The sequence below is a fragment of the Carassius carassius genome, chromosome 1 (assembly GCF_963082965.1).
Source record: "Carassius carassius chromosome 1, fCarCar2.1, whole genome shotgun sequence".
NCBI lineage: Eukaryota > Metazoa > Chordata > Actinopteri > Cypriniformes > Cyprinidae > Carassius > Carassius carassius.
Genome location: NC_081755.1, coordinates 34,493,189 through 34,512,231, shown reverse-complemented (window position 1 = coordinate 34,512,231; position 19,043 = coordinate 34,493,189). Strand labels below are relative to the sequence as shown.

The 19,043-nt window shown below is 38.7% G+C and overlaps 2 protein-coding genes across 2 annotated transcripts; one reads left to right on the top strand and one right to left on the bottom strand.

Annotated features, from left to right (window-relative positions):
• Positions 1-12,628: 12,628 nt before the first annotated feature.
• Positions 12,629-14,594, bottom strand: timm29 (translocase of inner mitochondrial membrane 29). The gene is made up of 3 exons (XM_059557089.1): positions 14,468-14,594; positions 14,033-14,357; positions 12,629-13,372 (listed from the first exon to the last, which is right to left on the bottom strand). Exons 2-3 carry the CDS (start codon positions 14,127-14,129, stop codon positions 12,699-12,701), a joined length of 771 nt encoding a protein of 256 aa, XP_059413072.1. The 5' UTR covers positions 14,130-14,357; positions 14,468-14,594; the 3' UTR covers positions 12,629-12,698.
• yipf2 (Yip1 domain family, member 2) lies at positions 14,367-18,287 on the top strand. Its single transcript, XM_059557088.1, has 8 exons — positions 14,367-14,899; positions 14,982-15,124; positions 15,224-15,304; positions 16,186-16,273; positions 16,406-16,522; positions 16,813-16,979; positions 17,057-17,239; positions 18,050-18,287. The coding sequence occupies exons 1-8, from the start codon at positions 14,869-14,871 to the stop codon at positions 18,149-18,151; spliced, it is 912 nt and encodes a 303-aa protein (XP_059413071.1). The 5' UTR covers positions 14,367-14,868; the 3' UTR covers positions 18,152-18,287.
• The last annotated feature ends 756 nt before the right edge of the window (positions 18,288-19,043 follow it).

Here is a 19,043-nt window from a genome sequence, read left to right as displayed (position 1 = left end):
TGCACATTAGTGCGAAATTAGATAAAAAGGTTATTTGTCTATTGACAATAGTGTAGTGATCTATAAAGCACAGATCACAAGTAAATTTCAAACCAAGCAAGCTTGTTACTCTAACACAAAATTCCTGATCGAGATCGGTTTCTTTTAAAAATGACTAGATTTTGTCTGTGAAAACTGCTCATTCAGACACATATATAGCTCACAATACTTTCTTGTTTCTAGTACCACACTGCAGACTCACTTGTTTTAATAGAAATCCAACTGGCATCTTGCGTCCTAGTTATAGACTTTAGTGAAAATGAGCTCAGAGGATTTTTATTTATTTATTTATTCATTACATTGTCACAAACTACTTTTTTGTCTTGATCACATTGTTGGCGTTTATTTAGCAAAACTGACCTACTGATTGTACATTATCCCGGGTTACATAGTATATAATTGCAGAGATGTTTCTCAGTTTTGGTCTTAAGCTCAACATACAAGATTATCAAAGCAATAACACAGTGAAGACTAATAAGAGAGCTTACTGTGAATCTATCAAACCACAGCCCCGTAAGATTTAGATGTGGGTGGCTGAGATAGCAGGTTTACATCTGTTTAGCGTATGAAGTCTTGCCCTCTCTCTTTTTATTGAATCCTGCCCGAGGATATAAATACATAATTAGACTGCAATGCTTAGAAACATTTATTATAATGAGCTGGAATGGCACTGTTCAATATGCACTTTATGAGAGATTCAGACCTTTGTTTGGAGGTGGGGTGGGTAATAATATTATCATGAAATCAGTACTTTGTACAAGCCCCGAGTCTTTTATTTTACTCATTTTTTTTACCCCTTTGAGCATCTACATTAGAAAATCTAAAACATTATTATCATGATCACACTGCACCTTATAAAGTACGATGGAGACTGGAAATAAAATGTATTGAAATCTAAACCCTAAATACTCAGGCTTTTTTCCAACAAGAGAGAAGTGGCAAACATGTTATTTTCTCTCAAGGAGATAAATACTTGCTTTTCAGCATTCAAGACCCCTCTCCCCCTCTACACATGCCACAGAGGCTTTCATTTCCCCTGTAATGATAGGGAAAGGTGACGCACAAACAGTGAAGCTCCTGACAGAAGCATTTGTGAAGACATTCGGTTTGAGACTAATTGTCTATAGGTAAACACCTGCAGGAGCTCTTCAAGACTGGTTAATCATACTAAGCGCTTCTGAAACCGAGATAAAGGACTGAGGTAATGTAACCTATAACGAGACAAATCATTGCTTGAGCTTCTGATATTCTAGTGGTTGAAGTATGATTTTTAAAAGGCAACTCCCTTGGATTACAGAAAGTATAAATGTAAGTATTTATATAACAAATGATCTTTTAATTTTGACTTAAAATTTTTGTGGCATGATATTTCTTACATTTCCAAGGTACACCTAGCACAAACCACTGAACGAATTGAGGTTTAGTCCCTCACAGCTGTGTTTTTTAGTCTACCCTGACAAAATTATTATAATTACTAATCATTTACATATATGTTATACTGGAAGATATACAATGCTTAAATAATGAGTTATTTAATTATCCTACCTGTTTAGACTATACTCTCAACACTCTCTCATGAAAATTCGTAACTATTTTACATTGTGGTGAGTTTGTGCTGAATTCATACGAAATTATAATCTCATTTGTATTTTTTGTACAATCTGCTTATGTTTCACTGACGATTAGGTTTAGGGCTGGGCCTTCAGCAATACTTTTTACTGTGTTCTCATACAAAAAAAAAAAAAAAAGATTTTCACTAAATGGTAAAATTTTGCATTTTCTCATTTTATTGGGTTGTGTTTTGTTTAAATGGTTTAGCAGCACACATTTTAAAGTTAAAAACTAGATAGTTTTCTACTGCACCACTTCACTTAATGAAGCGCCACTTTATTTGCACAACTATTAGATCTGCTTCAGACCAATTGAGAGGTTTTTATTGATTAAGATCACAATTTTCATAAAGCCTCTTGTTTATTCGTGTGAAGGCCCCTATCTAATCTCTGTGATTAAATACCTGCTATATTTCTGCCTGCTCTGCCCATACACTTGTATTTTGACCGCAAGACAAATGGGTTTTCCCTCAGGAGTGAAGAGAGAGCAGCCCTTCTGAAGGAATTCGTTTCTAATGCACATCTTCCAGCCGTCACAAAACGTTTCCTTTGTGCGGCGCTTTATGTTACGATGACCCTTGCAAGCTGCCAGTGGGATGAGTTATGACTGTGTGCCTGCGACGGATGCCCGCACCGTGTTGTGATGCAGGTCTCTGGTGCGTGTGCAGACTGGGGATGACCAAGTGACTGTTCATCATCAGCGCAGACCTGCAGGCCTGCCCAGATCGCAGGCTCAATTTCTCTCTCTCTTCACCACGACTCTGTTGCCATGATAATGAATACAAATCTATCATCCGCCTGTGTGCCACTGTGCCTCAGTGTGTTGCTCAAAATTGCAGAAGCTTTGTGTGAGAGCAGCACAGTCTCTTGAAATGTTTCCAATCGCCTTTTCAAAAACTGTTTTTGTGTTGGCACAGTTTAAAGAGTGACCCGCTTTTTGTCCTCTCGTTGCTCTCACTCACGGCTTTCATGTGGGGCTCAGTCACTATGAAACCATCTTATGAATGTTTATTGTTTTCCAGCTTTACCCTCACCCCGTGCTAAGTTGAAATGATGGCTCCAATTTTAGACAGCCCCTTGTTGTTGACATATGTTTCTATATGGGGTGGCCGAGAGCATTTGCGGCTAGAATTCACAGGAGGCTCAAATTCCTAGAGCCCTGTACCTTCATTACAGCTGAAACCCAGTCACAGCCCAGAGACTGTGTGCTCTCATTGTGTTGGGACTGTAGATCTCTTGATTATATCTTTGTGCAGCAAAGTTCATAGACTTGTGACATTTCCTCTAAGTTTAAACTTTTTATTTTATTTTTATGTTCTTTCTATATTGTCTGTGTTCAGCTGCTACTAACAAGTGGCACACCAGAAAAATATCTACTGACAGGAGTGCTTTTCAACGCTGTCTGAGATATGGATGCGTGTGATGACAAGACAAAGTGTTTCTGACCTGCATTCACCTCTCTTCCAAGTGTCTAATGCTCACAGGATGATAGCGGCATTGACCCAGGAAATGTGTGGGAAAAGTAGAGGTAACAAAGTACCTGGAGATTGCCAGAGAGAACAGAAATGATATAATAACTGGTAGAGAGTGTACAAAACAAAGATATGAAGATACTGAGTACTGTGTTTGGAAGAGAAAATATGTTTATATTAAATGTATGAGTCTGTCTCATTCTGTTCCCTCTATTATGGATGAGGATACAGTTAACATGAATAGGCTCCAACAAAGGCTCAGATCTACTAAACATTGATGATAAAGTTATATATTAAAGTGTAGCTGCTTTTTATTGAAAACATTGCTTTTTATCACACATGCGTGCTTACTATAGCAGTTAAAATTTACAGAGTCATGAAACATGCTTGTGGTGCATTTTCCTTTTAATTAAGCAAAAATGATACATATCAGTATAATGGCATTGACAATAAATTGCATAATATAGATAAAAAAACTAAGAAAATAAAATAAAAAGCAGATAATAATGATAATAATGTTTTTAAATTTTATTTTATTTTTTAGTACAAACAGTATCTTTTAAGGGCTTTTTTAGAGGCTTTGACTTTTATTTGTCTTGATCTGGTTTTTACCAGTGCATTCTGGGGATTTCTATTGCGCAAACATTTCTGCTGTGATTTTGGAGCAGCCTTAAAGATGTGATGAAACAAAAGTTGCAACAGATCTCTTGGTCCATGACTTCTACTTCAAGTGTAACAGTTTATGAAAAAAAATATAAGAAATTTAAGACCAGACTTGGTTCTATGACATGGTTATTAATTGGATTTTGAGATTTGGGCATAACACCTGAGAATGAATATGAGCTAGCAGTCAAAAATGAGTAAAATAGATGTAATTACATGCTGACTCTAATATATATATAAAGTGTCAGCTGCAATCTTTTTTATGGAGCTGTTTGTAAGCTAGACAAATACTATTTGTAACAAAGAAATGAATTAATTTCAGAGGGAATTCAACAACAATACACAGATCTATATAGTAAACTAAGAAGAGTAAGTTTGCTATATTTCTGATTGGCAGAGTGCAGTGGAAAGTCCTGCACTGCTGATTACAGTGGAGTCTTCAATCAGATCAGACAGCTGACTGCTCCAGTCAGTTTCCCTCACACTGCCTTTGGACCAATCCGGTCAACCCAATTGCTGGAGTCACACTCTAATTGGCTGCTGACCTCACTGGCCGGTACAATGCACTGGCTCAAAGACTCAGCTATATGTCATTATGTTCTGATGTAACACAGCATGTGGCATAAACGTATTATTGTTTGGGTATAGGACCATTGTGGTGGTAATTGGTTGAAGATTGCGATTCCCTCTTGCTCATAGCTGTAGTTCTCTAATGGCTTGCTGCTGGGAGGTAAAGTGAAGCTCTTGTTCACAGTGTGGGAACAGCTCTGCACAGAACCCCAAAACATATGGGTTCATTCATTAACTAGTGTACTCTCTTTGCACGCAGGGAACCTAATAATAGCACACGGTTCCTCAAGAGCTCCTTTATTTAGTCTCTAAATTCAAAGCTTTGTCTTTTGAGGAGTTCGGTACACTTCTATATCCTCTGTAGAGTCATGCAGTTTCCCTGGTGAGCCACCTCTTAGATTTGTCAGACCATTTTTAGCTACATTCACACTGTGCCCGAGGAAGAACACTGTGCTGTGAGTAATGCTGACTCGGTCTCTGTCTGCGTAGGTTTGCTGGCTCTAGGGTTTTCCTTTGACACTGTGGCTTCCAAACCACAGGCACCATGAACATACAATTCATTTTTGAAAAGAAGACATGCTCTGTAGTATTCGAAGATGTGGAGTTAACCCCAAAATAACAATTCTGTCATGTTTTTCAATCTCATGTTATTCCAAACCTTTATGGCTTTCTTTGAAAGAAGATGTTTGGAATAATATCTTCTTTTGTGTTCCATACAAATTTGGAACGTGAGGATGAGTTGATGATTAGTAAAGTAACTCACACAACATCCCAAGTATCATTTCACATCCTGTTTATTGGCCTTCTATGATATACATGTGTTGAGTGACAGGTCTAATAATGAACAAGATTAACAACCCATAGTTTCGTTTTAGTGCAGGAGGGGCCATAGTTCTCATTCATTGTCCGGCGAGTCGAAGAGATAAAACCCACCGACAGCAATGAATGTGAATCAGGACCCAGAGCTGTGACAGTAGATGCAGAATACAGTCTCTCGCTTGACTGATCAGCTGGGGCAGCTTCAGAGACGCTACAGCAGCCATCTTGGCCGGCTCAGCAACAAAATGGATTCACACGTAGTCGCTGGCACTCTGAAGGTCTGTGTGGCCGGAGTATATTCGAGAGGCAGGGTACACTCAACACTCGATGGTTTCTCTCACTTGCAAACTCACCGACAGCGTTGAATGTTCACTGTGACTCGCCTGGGACTGACACACACTTCAGATACTGCTGGAACTGTGCGGTTTTGAACATGCACACTAGAACATGTGACATACATCAACACATTTATGTACCTCACGTGATATTGTTAACATTCCCACCCCAACTAGTTTTCATTATGTTAACCACATTATGATCAATAAATCAATGACCCGTGCCATAAAGCAAAAAACACAACAAAAAAAAAGACACATTTATAAAAGAAAAAAAAGATATGTATAAAATATATTTACACAACTGTATTGATACAAATGTATTCAATTTTCACTGTTAACCTCATTAATGTACATCAGCTAATCAGCAATCCATCCTATACAGCAAAACTAGTTTTTTTGCAGATACACAAAATAAAAAATGTCTAAAATATGTTTATATGTACACAACTATATATAAATATATGTGTGTGTGTGTGTGTGTGTGTGTATATATATATATGAAGATTTCATTTGCAAAAACAGATAACTAAATTTTTAAATTTTAAGTTATGTTTTTTCATTGTGCATTGCAATTAATCTCGATCAAACTGCAGTGAGGTTATTTTGATTAAATTAAAAAATAACTAAAAAATACAGCTTATTAACAATAAAATATAATAAAAAAGATGATAACATAATAATGAACATGATTTTTGAAAATGTTAATAACCGGAGTAATCTGTTTTTGCAGATACACTCTTCATATATATATATATACACACACACACACACACACACTGTATACACTGTATAGTTGTACTGTATATATAGTACACACACACAAACACACACATGCATATATGCAAAATGTATGTCATTTGAAGGTTTGTGCAAAAACAGCCATGCTATTTCCATCCTACATTTAGCAAATGAAAAAATATTTGTTGGCCATTTAGGACTGTGCACTCAGTCTCCGGGGGGAAGTTTGGCATGAGCACTGGGGACAGGCAAGATTTGGTCATATGCAGAGGGAAGCGGGCACAGTATAGCAGGAGCTCTGTGGGGTCTATTATCTGATGGTGGGGGGAAGGGAGCAGGAGCTGAGAGTGAGCGGGAACAGGGGGCGGCCGATTGGAGAGAAAGAGGAAAATGGAAGGGGGAAGGAGGAATCGAGGGAGCGGGCAGAAGAGTGGAGGTGGTGAGTGCATGTCTGGGCAAGGGGGTGTTGATCGATTCCAGCCTCGGCATTTCCAGACAGACTGAATGGCAAAGGTCAAAGGGCCTCATTTCCTATGAAAGAGGGGCTGTCTGAAACGCACCTCGTCCGTTTGTCGACTCGATGTGTTTGGAACGCACTCACGTACACACGTGCAAACAGACCGTCTGGCGTGTACGCAATTTCAAACATTAAAGCAAGTTTGAAAGGACTATTGGAGTGAGTTATGCTTTGTATAACAACTATTTGGCATCAAAACTGTTCTCAAGGCCCACATCTGAACAAAGCGAGACCAGCTACTGGCCTTTGAGGTGAAGGTCGAACTTTTATGTAAGCAGGCAAAAGGACCAGGCCTCATGTAAGCATTTGTCCAGCCGCTGAAATGACGGTCCTGTGTGAGAGGCGGAAAAGAAGTGGGGGAAGGGTCTGCAAGAAAAATAAGGCTACCATGACACCCCCCCCCCCCCCCCCCCCACATCCCCCACTTGGGACTTGAACTCATGACCCTCTGGTGAATGAGTTCATAGGCGAAGTCTGCTGGGAAACTTTTCAAACTGGATTTTGGGGTGTGAAACACGTAATTGGGAAACTCTAGCATAGCTGATGAACTTATTAAAGTGTTTTACGAGAATCCAGAGTTTTCCAACAATATAAAAGTCTTTTTTAAAATAAAAACTGACATCAAGGCATACAAAAGAAGTCGTAATACACAAAGACACTGACCTCATATTTCTTTTGAAGAACAAAGTAAGCAGATTTAGCACATTGTGAAGTCCACATGCTAGCCTGTATATGAAAAAAGCTGTCTTTTCTAGCATGTCCGAGCATTGACATGCCATTATTGTGCTGTTAGTTTAGTTTTGGGTGCAAGAGGTTATTGATGAAGATGTCTGCAGTAATGTGGATGGCCCTTCCCCCTCGTCTGGCCCACTGGGTGTATGTCTACCTGCTCCAGACTAAATCAATAGTTTAATCCAATTGCCATTCACTTCCATAGGGATTGATATCACCTCGCATGCATACACAAACACACACACCATTAGGAGACCATTATATCCAACACACAGTGACACACTCTCCATAGCAGTGTTTATATCCAACCTTCAGTCAAAGTTAGCAGTGGAAAATTAATAAAAAGAGATTTAAGTTTCTTAAAAAAGCAAAAAGCCCCGAACATGTCCCAAAAGCCTTAACTAGCATACAAACACATGCAAACACAACACTCATGCATGCCTTGGTGGATAACATCACATTAAAATGTCCTGCAGTGATGTCTGACCGCATAAGTAACACTTGTCACATTTGTCAAGTCAAATTTGTATCAGATTCTAATAGCATGACAATGCTTCCTGATGGAAAAGTCCTCTCGCATACGTTCAAAACAGTCACAGTGGATCACAGGCTCTTCATTTAGGGAGGTGGCAGGGGTTCGAGAAGAAAAACACACTTACCACAGTGACTCTCTCAGATGCATACACCCAGTCTGGCTCCAGTCGATCTCTGCCCCTCTCCATACGTCGAGCTCGGCCGTTCCACCCCTGCATTCCTCCACCTCCCTTTTTCTCTCTTCTATTTTAAAACTCTTCGTCCTCTGCCTACTCACCTTCCACCCTGACATCTCTTTGTGAATTCCATACCTCCTTCTATTCTCACCTCTTCCGCCGGTCTCCTCTGGTTTTCTCGTCCCGGTCTCTCACTCTTCTTGAAGCTGTCCTCTAGCCGCTGTTAACTTATCTGCAGACGGTCTTGTGTTTCTGGCTCTGTGTGTGTGTGCGTGTGTAGAGAGAGAGGAGTGGGGAGTGCAAACCGGGACACACAAGCTGTGTCAGTTTGAATGAAAATTGTGAATGTGCTCTGCTTCCTTCTCCTCCCCCTCTCCCTCTCTCTCTCTCCCTCACTCTTCGTTTCCTTCCCTCCCCCTTCATCCCCACCCTACTCTCTTGCGCACTCTTTTTTTCCTCTCACCCTATTTAGGGTGCCTGTTCTGTCTGTATTACCTCCCATCTTCAAACATTTTCACACTCCAGACAGACATTTATATTTTTATACTTAGCCCCTCATCACTCACTCTCTCTCTCCTACACATGCACACACATTCATGCTTTCCTCGTTGAGCATCAGACACTTAACCCTTCGTGTTCTGTGAGCCACTACCCTAAAAATAGTTGATGTATCTTGATGTCGGGCAGTCTTTTGGTTGCATGTGTGTTTTGATAATTGTCACATATTATCCATACTTGAGATGTAGACAGATTTTTTCAGAAACAAGTCTTAAAAATGCCTATTAAAACTTGCATTTAACTGTCTAAGGTAAGTGTAATTTGGGAATATTAAAAAAACAAGATTCTGTTATGAGCTTATACTGTTACAAATATATTTGTATAACCTTAATCTGCTTTTTAATAAACCAAGCAACTGAACTTAGGAAAAAAAGCAGCTTTAAAATTTTGATAACTTCTTTTTTGCTGTTTTGAACCTCTATAATGTTTATGTATAAATATTAAATCTAAATATATAAACATATTTGTGTAGTTGCTTGGTTTATAAAAAAATATCCAATTCTAAAGCTTTTTTTAATAAGCCAAGCAACTGAACTTTAAAAAAAAAAAAGCCTTTGACATTTACTAATTGAAAACACAAACTTTTTTTGCTTTTTGAGCTTTATAACACTTACATAATATTCACAAATATTGAAATTATTTTGTTTAAGTTACATTTTAATGTCATTCTATGGCCCTTACCCTGTACAATGTAACAGGCAGATATAATATCTTGTACTGTGTACAAACACCTACAATCACCAATGAGATTTCTGCTTTAGTGTTGCATTCAAAACGTTTCTATACACGCAATAATCATGAAGATTTTAAAATCTCACTTGATACAAAAATTCTACAAGTGGCACATGCATGACGCTTTGTCATCACATAGATGTGTGAGTGATGTCTGTGTAGTATCAAGAAAGAATTATACAAAGTATTTTCCCCACAGGCACCCTACTTTCAGACACTGCATTAACGGATCCAGTGTCTGCTCCAGTCGACATGCTTTTTCTCCTCCCCCTCACACTCTCCATATTCTCTCCCTTCATAGTGACACATTGATCAGACATAATGGGAGTGGGTGGAGGAGGTGTGGTCACTGGGGTCAGCGCCGTGGCTAGACTCCCTTACCCCTATGCGTGACCCCCACCCCTCTCCCAACGTATCCCCGCTGACCCCAAGCTCCCCCTTTCCAGACTGACCACGGATCAGCCTCAGCCACTGAATCCGTCTGACATTGGCAGCTGAGGATGGATAGAGTGACAGTCAATAGTCAATACAGGACACAGGTTGTGGAGATTGGAGAGTACTATCACAGTACACAGTACTTTTTTTTCAGTTCACCTAAAAATTACAATTCTGACATCATTTAATCACTTCCTTCCTTCCGTGGAACATAAAAGAAGATATTCTGAAAAATTGATCAAAAATAGTTCAATCAATGAACTTAACCACATTAAGGAACATTTTCCCACACAATTAATTTAGATTTGTACAACAAGACTAAAACAAGTTAATTAATACAAATAGTGTTTTGTTGTAGCTACCAAATTAGATAATAACTAGCAAAAGCATGTTAACTATATTAGATGAGCGAGTAATAACCTCATTACTGCTGGAATATAGTACTTGCTGCTATATAGTTATTGCTCATTGTGTAAACATTGTTAACCCTCAGCACAAACTCTTCTACATCTTCATCAAAACTGAGCATTAAAACTAACAAGTCTTCCTCTTTACTGAAAACATCAAATTAGACTTCACTTTCAATATCTTCTCTGAATGCAGTCCCATGCAAAGCATACTGCCCAGTTAATTATGCCAAAAGAAATTGTTGATGGAGTCCAAACAAATAATGATTCAGTTAAGTTACATTTTGTTACAAAGGTAAAATATTGCTTCAGCTCATTTTAACAAAGTAACTTGAACAAGCAGCAATAACTATATATTATATATATTTATATATATATATATTGTATGTAATTCCAATAGGGTCCAGAGCTGTTTTAGACATTTTATGACCAAAAACATTCTTCAGAATACAGTATCTAGAGTGAGTAAATGCTGATAGATGATTCATTTTTGCCTGAGCTATCGCTTAAAGACTGTATTTCAGTTTCTTGGGGTTATGGGAAGAAGGTTGTTTGTGGCAATAGAGACCCAAGGATCTATGAAACATACAGGCGAAACAAATTTAAAAATAAATGAGTACCAGTTTTCCTTCTCCCTCATCATTTAGCCAAGTAAAAAGCAAAGACGACAGCAGTGACACTACCTGAAAAACATGGTGTGCTTCCACTCCGTTGCTTCCCATTGCCTTATCTCAGATCAGTGAGCTCCAAGGCAATAGGACAGGCCAGGGAGTCTAAAAGCACTGGGACGCAGCAGAATGTCTGAGCTGGGAGTGTCTTGCTGAGAGCGGTACACTGTAGAAAAGCTCCTCCATTTGAGCAAGTCCCTGTGGACACCCTGATGGTGATGGACAGACAGAGTGCTTCAGTACATTATAAGGTTCGAGGCACATCAAATACCGCTGCCTGGGGCTAACGCAACAACCTCCTGCCTGCTGAAAATCTTTAATGATTGGATAAGAGTGGTGTGTGATAATGCTAAGTGACCATATGAATATACAACAGAAAGAGTTGTTTAAAAAAGCAGAGAAGTTAAAAGAGGATCATTAGGATTTCAGATGGTTCAGCCTTCGCCTGAAGCAAGCCATAGATCTTCTCTCATTAATACACGTCTTTAGTGATATGCAATATTTCTCTTAGGCAGTTAGTAAATGCACACTAATGACATTATTATTTCAACATTGACTGTAGCGGGTTAAGTTACACACAGATAAGCCCCTGCAGTTTGCCGCTGTTACAAACGTCTTCGAATGGGCTCCTGCACTTTCATTAGCACATCTTAAGTGCTTTTCATCATTAAGTGCGCACTATCCTTTACTTTCGTTATTCGGCCTTTTACTGAAATCATGATCTGGTCTAGCTAGACACAAATGGCGTTCGCATGCTTTACTGAAGAAGAACCGCTCGGTCAGAATGAATGATCCTCTCCAGGAGCTGAGATACAGTCAGAAAAAAAAATAAAATGAGAGCAGAATGCAGCTCTAGGAGCCAGCGAATCAATAGCAACCATCTAAGAAAGGACGGCATGGACGAGTGAGCGAAAGACTAATGGAGGAAGACAAGCCAGAGAGTGGAAGAGTAAAGAGACTAATGTAAAAGAGGATTTCCCCTGAAAATGAATCAAAGTCAGCCAGTGAAATGGAAGGTTAAAGGTGATGGGATTAATGGACATAATTAACTCAATTCTTTCTGAAAGGCAGTAAAAATATCACTGGTTAGTTACCAAAAAACCTGGCTCACTAGAGCATTTATTTCATCATGAATGCTGCATAAAATACTGTTAAAATAGGAATATTCTGACATTATTACTACTTATTATTTTTCAAATATTTTGTGGAAACTGTGAATCACCCCCCCCCCCTCCCCAGGATTATTTGATGAATAGAAAGTTCAGAAAAACAACATTTATTTGAAGCAATTATATTTTCATTTTTTAATTAATTTGATATTTTATTCCTATTATCATAACATATTTGTTACATTATTGTAATTTACTATAAAAAAAAACTTGCTTTTATTTCTCACTGATGGAAAGTTATTCTATAGAAATTGAAATATTGTTAAATTGAATACGTATAAAAAGTTCTACTTTTTATCAGTTTATGTAGAGATGTTGTACTGCTCTGTCACACAAAACAAGATCAGCATACACTGCAGTTGTTTTCAAATATATTTACAGTCAACCAATCACACATATATGCACTTGTTTTTTGCAGTTAAATAATTATGTTGTTTATTTCCATATACACATTACAATAATGAGCATGTTTCTTTAGGCTCATCTTTATGTGAGCTATAGCATTAAGGTTAACATGCTGATTAAGAAGTCTGTGCTTTGTATAATGTGTTGCTCTCTGTTTCTTTAACAGGTGTGTCCATGTCTTTTTGTATACTATCTAATCCATCGCTCTTGTCTTCCATCACCACGGCTTTCCATGATTCCTGATGCAGCTTTTCGTTGCTTTCTGTTATCTGGGGTGATGGTGGCACTGTTGCCACCAAAGCAGGTGGAAGATGTTTGAACTCCTCTTCATTAATATCGAAATTCTTCATTTTATGATCAAGCACCCACCAGCGTCCCGCAAAGCCCACATCCAGCACGCGTTTTGGCAGTTCTGCCCAGGGCACAGAGATCGCCGAGCACCGTGCCTCATACAGGCTGGACTCAGAGTCGTAGTCTGTGTAATAAGTCAAAGAAGCAATGCCCAGACTGGCATAGCGCAGCCTGCCCTCGTTTCGCAGTTTCACAAGGGTCTGGACGTGTCCATCTGAGGTGCCACTGCGAATCCATGGAGACAGGAGCGCCAGACGGTTGGAGGTTTCTAGCAGGCTGGTCTCAAAGGAGGCATCGTCAGGATTGGTGTAATAGCAGACGTACATTCCTCCCAGAAGACCCAAGTAGACCGAGGCTTTAAGGGGTCGCTCCCGGGCCCCCAGCACTGTCTCACGACAGGCCTCCTTATAATCGCTTAAAAGACTTCGGCACCATACTCCTGAAAACAGTGAAGAAACAGCAGATCTTGATTCATGTTCAGCTAACACAGTTTTAAAATTGCCACATATCTTATGAAAGATTTTAGATTTTATTGTAATTATGCAGAGTACAAGTACAGAGCTAATGAAATGCAGTTAGCATCTAACCAGTAGTGCAAGAATATAGTGTTTTATATACATATAAATGTGCAGAGTAAGTGAAGCTATGATTTATAGAATGTACAGTGGAGTTACTATATACAGTAATAAGTATTAAGCAGAGTATGTACAGAATATAAATAGGAATGCAATGTAGGATCATTATGGATACATTATGAACAGCAGCAACATAAGACAGTGGTAATAAATACAGTTGGTTGAGTGAACAATAGTATTGTAAACCATTGCAAAAATATCAGTAGTGCAATAATATTTTATAGGAATAATTTACTGTTACTAAAGAAACTAAAGAAATACTAAATTATATTTTTAATGCCACAATAACGGGGAAAAAAAACAAGTTAACAAACTGTATTTTCGTAGAGAAAAAAATTAACACGCCTACATTTAAAAACTAATGTAGGCTTGGCACACGTGACTGACCTAACGTTACTAATACAAGCAGTATTTTTGTTATACTTATGTCTGAAGAAAACAGAATAACCGTGGCTTGGTCTCACCTGCGCGACTGTTGACCAGTCTTTGCCACCTTGTGCCCTTGGTTGTCTCTGTAACTGCTGTGGAGCAGCATCTCTTCAGCAGCCACGAAGCGGCCATGTTAGCAGATGAACTCACGAAGTGTGAGAGTTCACGGTTCACGGTGGATGAAACACAGGAAAAGCCTCCCGCCGACAGTTTCCAACATTGGCTCAATGTAACAATGGAGGCCAGTGAAACTGCTGAGCCAAAATGGCGAGGAGCACGGTACGTGTAATGTTATTGGCCCGGTGAGGAAACTAAATATTGCCTTCTGAGTTCCACAGTGCATTCTTCTGAGCTATGTCACTATAAAGCAGGAAAGGATACAGGAAACAGATTATGTTTTTATTTCAAACAATAAAGAGAGGTGTGGAAGTATTTGTACGTCTAAAGATGTAAAACAGGTAAAAACGAACCAGTTTTAGATCCGGCTTTGTTCCGGTCACGTGATTTTTGACGCATCGGAACCCTGCAGGTGACGTGGAATATGGGGACAACAACGATAAATCCCTGCGAATCAAGACGCTATCAAACCTATTCTAGCTACAGTCGATTAATCTAATGATATTTTCTATCTCTATTAGTCAAAATATACTTTTAAATACCTGTACCTTTGCTTGTTGAAGTTGCCAGGAGTCAGGACTGGCGCAGGATCACCATATTGATATTGTAGCAGCCAGGTGAGAGAGAGCCAGTTTAAATATGATTTTGGTGGTGACAGCTGTCGTATGCTTATATTATGTTTATTGTCTTCATTCCGCACAGATAACGTTAGTATTCGTATGAGAGATCTCTGAGTATCCTGTGATCTCCAGTCATGGCTAGTCCAGATGATTTAACGTTTCAGGGTAGGTTTATGTAGGTCTCATGTGTTTTTCTCGTTTTGTCTCTCTATCTCTCTGCTTTGATATTCATTCTGCCCGTTTGCAGAGTTTGAGGAAGCCGCAGATCTCCTGTCTTCAAACCCTGGAGCCTCGACCCTGAGCATCTCCAGCCCCGGGGCAGTAGCCTCCTCTGGAGAGGTCAGAGTCGACCTGTCAGACGATGAAGACAAGCAGCAAGAGAGCTCAGAGGTCAGCTGCAAACGAGGCTACAACAAGAGCTGATTATTTCATGTGCATCTTAGTTTAGGGGTCACCGGTGTAAGCCATTTTCTTTGAATTTTCCCACAGCTGCTTGGAGGTGAAAAACAAACGGGTGGTTTCTGGACATTTGAGTACTATCAGTCATTCTTCAATGTAGATACAATGCAGGTATATTTGTTTTCTTACTTATGGTACTCTTACAAATCTTGGTGCAATCACTACGTGTGATTGGATTCGATATAATTACACTTTCACACTATAAAAAAAAAAAAATTAGGTAAAAACAGGGAACTAATAATTCCCACACATTACCATGAATAAACAAACATGATTTCATAAACATTTTAACAAACTTTAAATTTATTTATAAAAGTTGTAACTATTTTCAAGTTTTTTTTTCTTCCTAAAGCATGTTAAGATCCTGGGTTTGATTCCCAGCTGAATTTGTATGCTGTCAACTCTCAATTTCTTAAGACAAAAGCACTCTTAGCCTTTATCTCACATCTTGGTAAATTCAAGTTTTTCAAGTTTATTTGTATAGAGCTTTTTACGAGACAAATCATTGCAAAGCAACAGAATATTAAGATTCTACAATATTTAGTATTCGCTTATCAGTGGTGACTGTCAGTTTATGTGCATATGACAGAAATTTTCGGAAAAATAATACAAGACGTAGTCAACCAGGCGAACATTATTAACAGCAATTATTATATGATGTTAGTTCTGTATGTTGTTTCAGGGTTAGCATCATCTTTGAAACTAATTACCAATATTTTAATGGGAGATTCTGGTTGCTCGGTCATTTACCTTCTTGGAACTACCGAGTTAACCGAGAGCATCAACAACCCTAGTGCACTAGATTACATTTTAAATTAAATTTAAATAAATTTAAATTTATGCATTTAGCAGACGCTTTTATCCAAAGCGACTTACAGTGCATTCAGGCTATCAATTTTAACCTATCATGTGTTCTCGCAATGCTCTGCCAACTGAGCTACAGGAACACTATATAGAAGATATAGCATGTACTGTTATCTTTATTGTTGTAGGTGCTGGACAGGATAAAGGGCTCAGTCATGCCTTTGCCAGGACGGAATTTCGTCAAACACCACATTCGAAATAACCCTGATCTCTATGGTAATGTAGATATTATTTGTAATCTCGCAGAGCACCTCTTAACACAGCCAAACAATCTCTTTTATATTTGAATGAATCTGGATTATCACAAAGCCGTCAGACATGTGTTGTTGTTGTCCTTCCTCTCTCCAGGTCCTTTCTGGATCTGTGTGACTCTAGTGTTCTCCGTGGCCATCAGCGGAGACCTCTACACATTTCTGATCAATATGGGAGACCCAGAGTTTCACTACAGACCTCAGTTCAACAAAGGTGAGACTGAAGCAGGCATGGACATTTGTGGAGAATGATTCTTTTAGTACTTTAAAAGTAATTGGACCTAATAATGTACTTCACAAATATAAAAGAACACAACCTTTCGGTTATGTATCATATAAATGTTTGTATAATGAATAACCAATCAGATTTGAGGTTCAGTGTATCACTGATTTAACCCCACAACTCATAGATTCAAGATTTGAGTCTTTTATTAATGAAAAAAACATGTTTATGCATGTCAGTCCCTTATGAATAGGCTAATTGAAGATTTTGCTCTGTTTTAGTCTCGATTGCGGCCGTCACAGTGTTCCTCTATGCATGGCTGGTGCCTCTGGGAGTTTGGGGCTTCCTGATGTGGCGTCAAAGTGTTGAGAGACACATCAGCGGTTACACGTTTTTAGAGACCATGTGTGTCTACGGCTATTCTCTGTTCATTTATATCCCGACCTCGGTGAGTTTGAGATGATCACGGTCAGACTTCATGACTTCAGTTAGACCTGATAAGTTACACCCGGTGTCTGTTTGCAGATATTATGGACCATTCCCGTCTACTGGTTCGAGTGGCTATTGATGGTCATTGCCTTAGTGATCTCGGGCTCAGTGTTGGTAATGACGTTCTGGCCGGCTGTTCGCGATGACACAAGACTAACAGCATTCGCTACCATGGCAGTAATAGTGTCACTTCATGCCCTTCTGGCTGTTGGCTTTAAGGTGAGAGAATTCAAAGGAATACACCAAATCAAATACACCTCAAATGCCATCAGCTGTGCTGTTAATAACCACAGACAAATCATTTGGACTCATCTTTGAGCTATGAAACTCTTTGAATTAGCCTTTTAAGGTGAAACTTTTTTTTAGGAGCAATTATTTGTTATGCGTTACCATAATTCCTGTGATATTGCTGTGAATTTAAAGCACACGTAGCTTTGGTTACTTTTATAGCTGGTTATGGCATGCTGAGAGATCGAATATTACTTTGCACAGATGCAGCTGGCAAGTGTTCATTTTCACACCAGTCTTATGCCAACACATTTAATTGGAATCAGTTTGATATTACAGCAAATAACCTTCAAGACATTTCATTTTTACAAGCCAGAGTCTCTATTAAATGATGTGGTAACTGACAACAGATAGTGCTTCAAGTGATTTATAACCTTACATGCACAACCGTTGAAAAGCGTGGGGTCAGTGTGTGTGTGGGCTTGCTTATGATTTCTGAAAGATCATGTGACACTGAAGACTTGACAAATGATGCTTAAAATTCAGCTGTTATCACAGGAATAAATTACATCTTAAATTGTAATACTATTTCACAAATACTGTTTTACTGTATTCTGTATAAATAATACTGACCCCAAATATTTGAACGGTAGTGTATCCTAGACTGAGATAACATGAGCATCACCTCGGCTTCCAGCTGCACGTGTGGTTTGATTGGTCATTTCTTCTGGTAAAATGACACCATCCATTAAAACAAACACTCAGCTTTAGGATTTAATACATTTCCATCTCTCTTTTTAGCTCTACTTCTTCGAAACACCAAAATACACAGGATCACTGCACTCGGGACAACAGACTACCCCAGGTGCAAACCATACACTTGCTGTGGGAAAGCATCAATGACCAACTGAAGGGGAACCTAGGAGTCTTTCTATTCAAAGGACATGAAAAATGTGTAGTAATTCTGATAACCGAGCAATGAAGGAGTTCAGATTAGTGTGCTGATGCTCCACGCACACAAGCATTCCCAGCAAACACACAGAAAGAGTTTCCGGTTTGTAACTAACCCGGCAGATAAAATAAGCTCCCTCACATCAGTGAAATCACAACGACTTACAGATGACTTTAGTTTGTAATGTTTTTCTTTCATACGTGAAGTGACCTGCCTGATATGTTACGATCACTTATTTTTTTGTTTCTTTCAATCAAAATGGAGTAATTTATAAGAGTGATCTTGTATTACAGTGAACTGATTTGAGGTTTGCCTTATAACCCCCGACTGCTTTCTTTCCGTGTAGGCTACTTTCTCTTGTTATTCTGTAAGTTGAGAGGAAGTACCTGTATTAACTATTTAATGTCTCTTTCCTGGACAGTTTTCTGCTTTGACACTGTGGATTAAAATCATTCTTGTCAGGGTCAAACTTGTCATTTTGAGCTTGTTTGGTATGAATGTGGACAGATGCATCACCATTCCTACTTGGGCCACATATTTTTTTAAGAAGGTATGCGTTGCACTTATTTAATACAAAAGTTATAATCTTTTAGGGATAGTTCTACCAAAAATGAAACATTAGTCATCATTTACTCATGCCTTTCCAGACCTGCGTAATTTATGTTCCACAGAACAGAGTTATGTCATTCTGAATAGTGTTTGTAGCCAAACTATTTTGGTTCCCAGTGTCTTCCACTGTATGGACACAAACACTTTCTGAAAATATATTTTAAGTTGCACAAAAGAAACTAATATGCTTTTGAAATTGATATGAGAGTGGGTGAGTAAATAATACATTTTTGG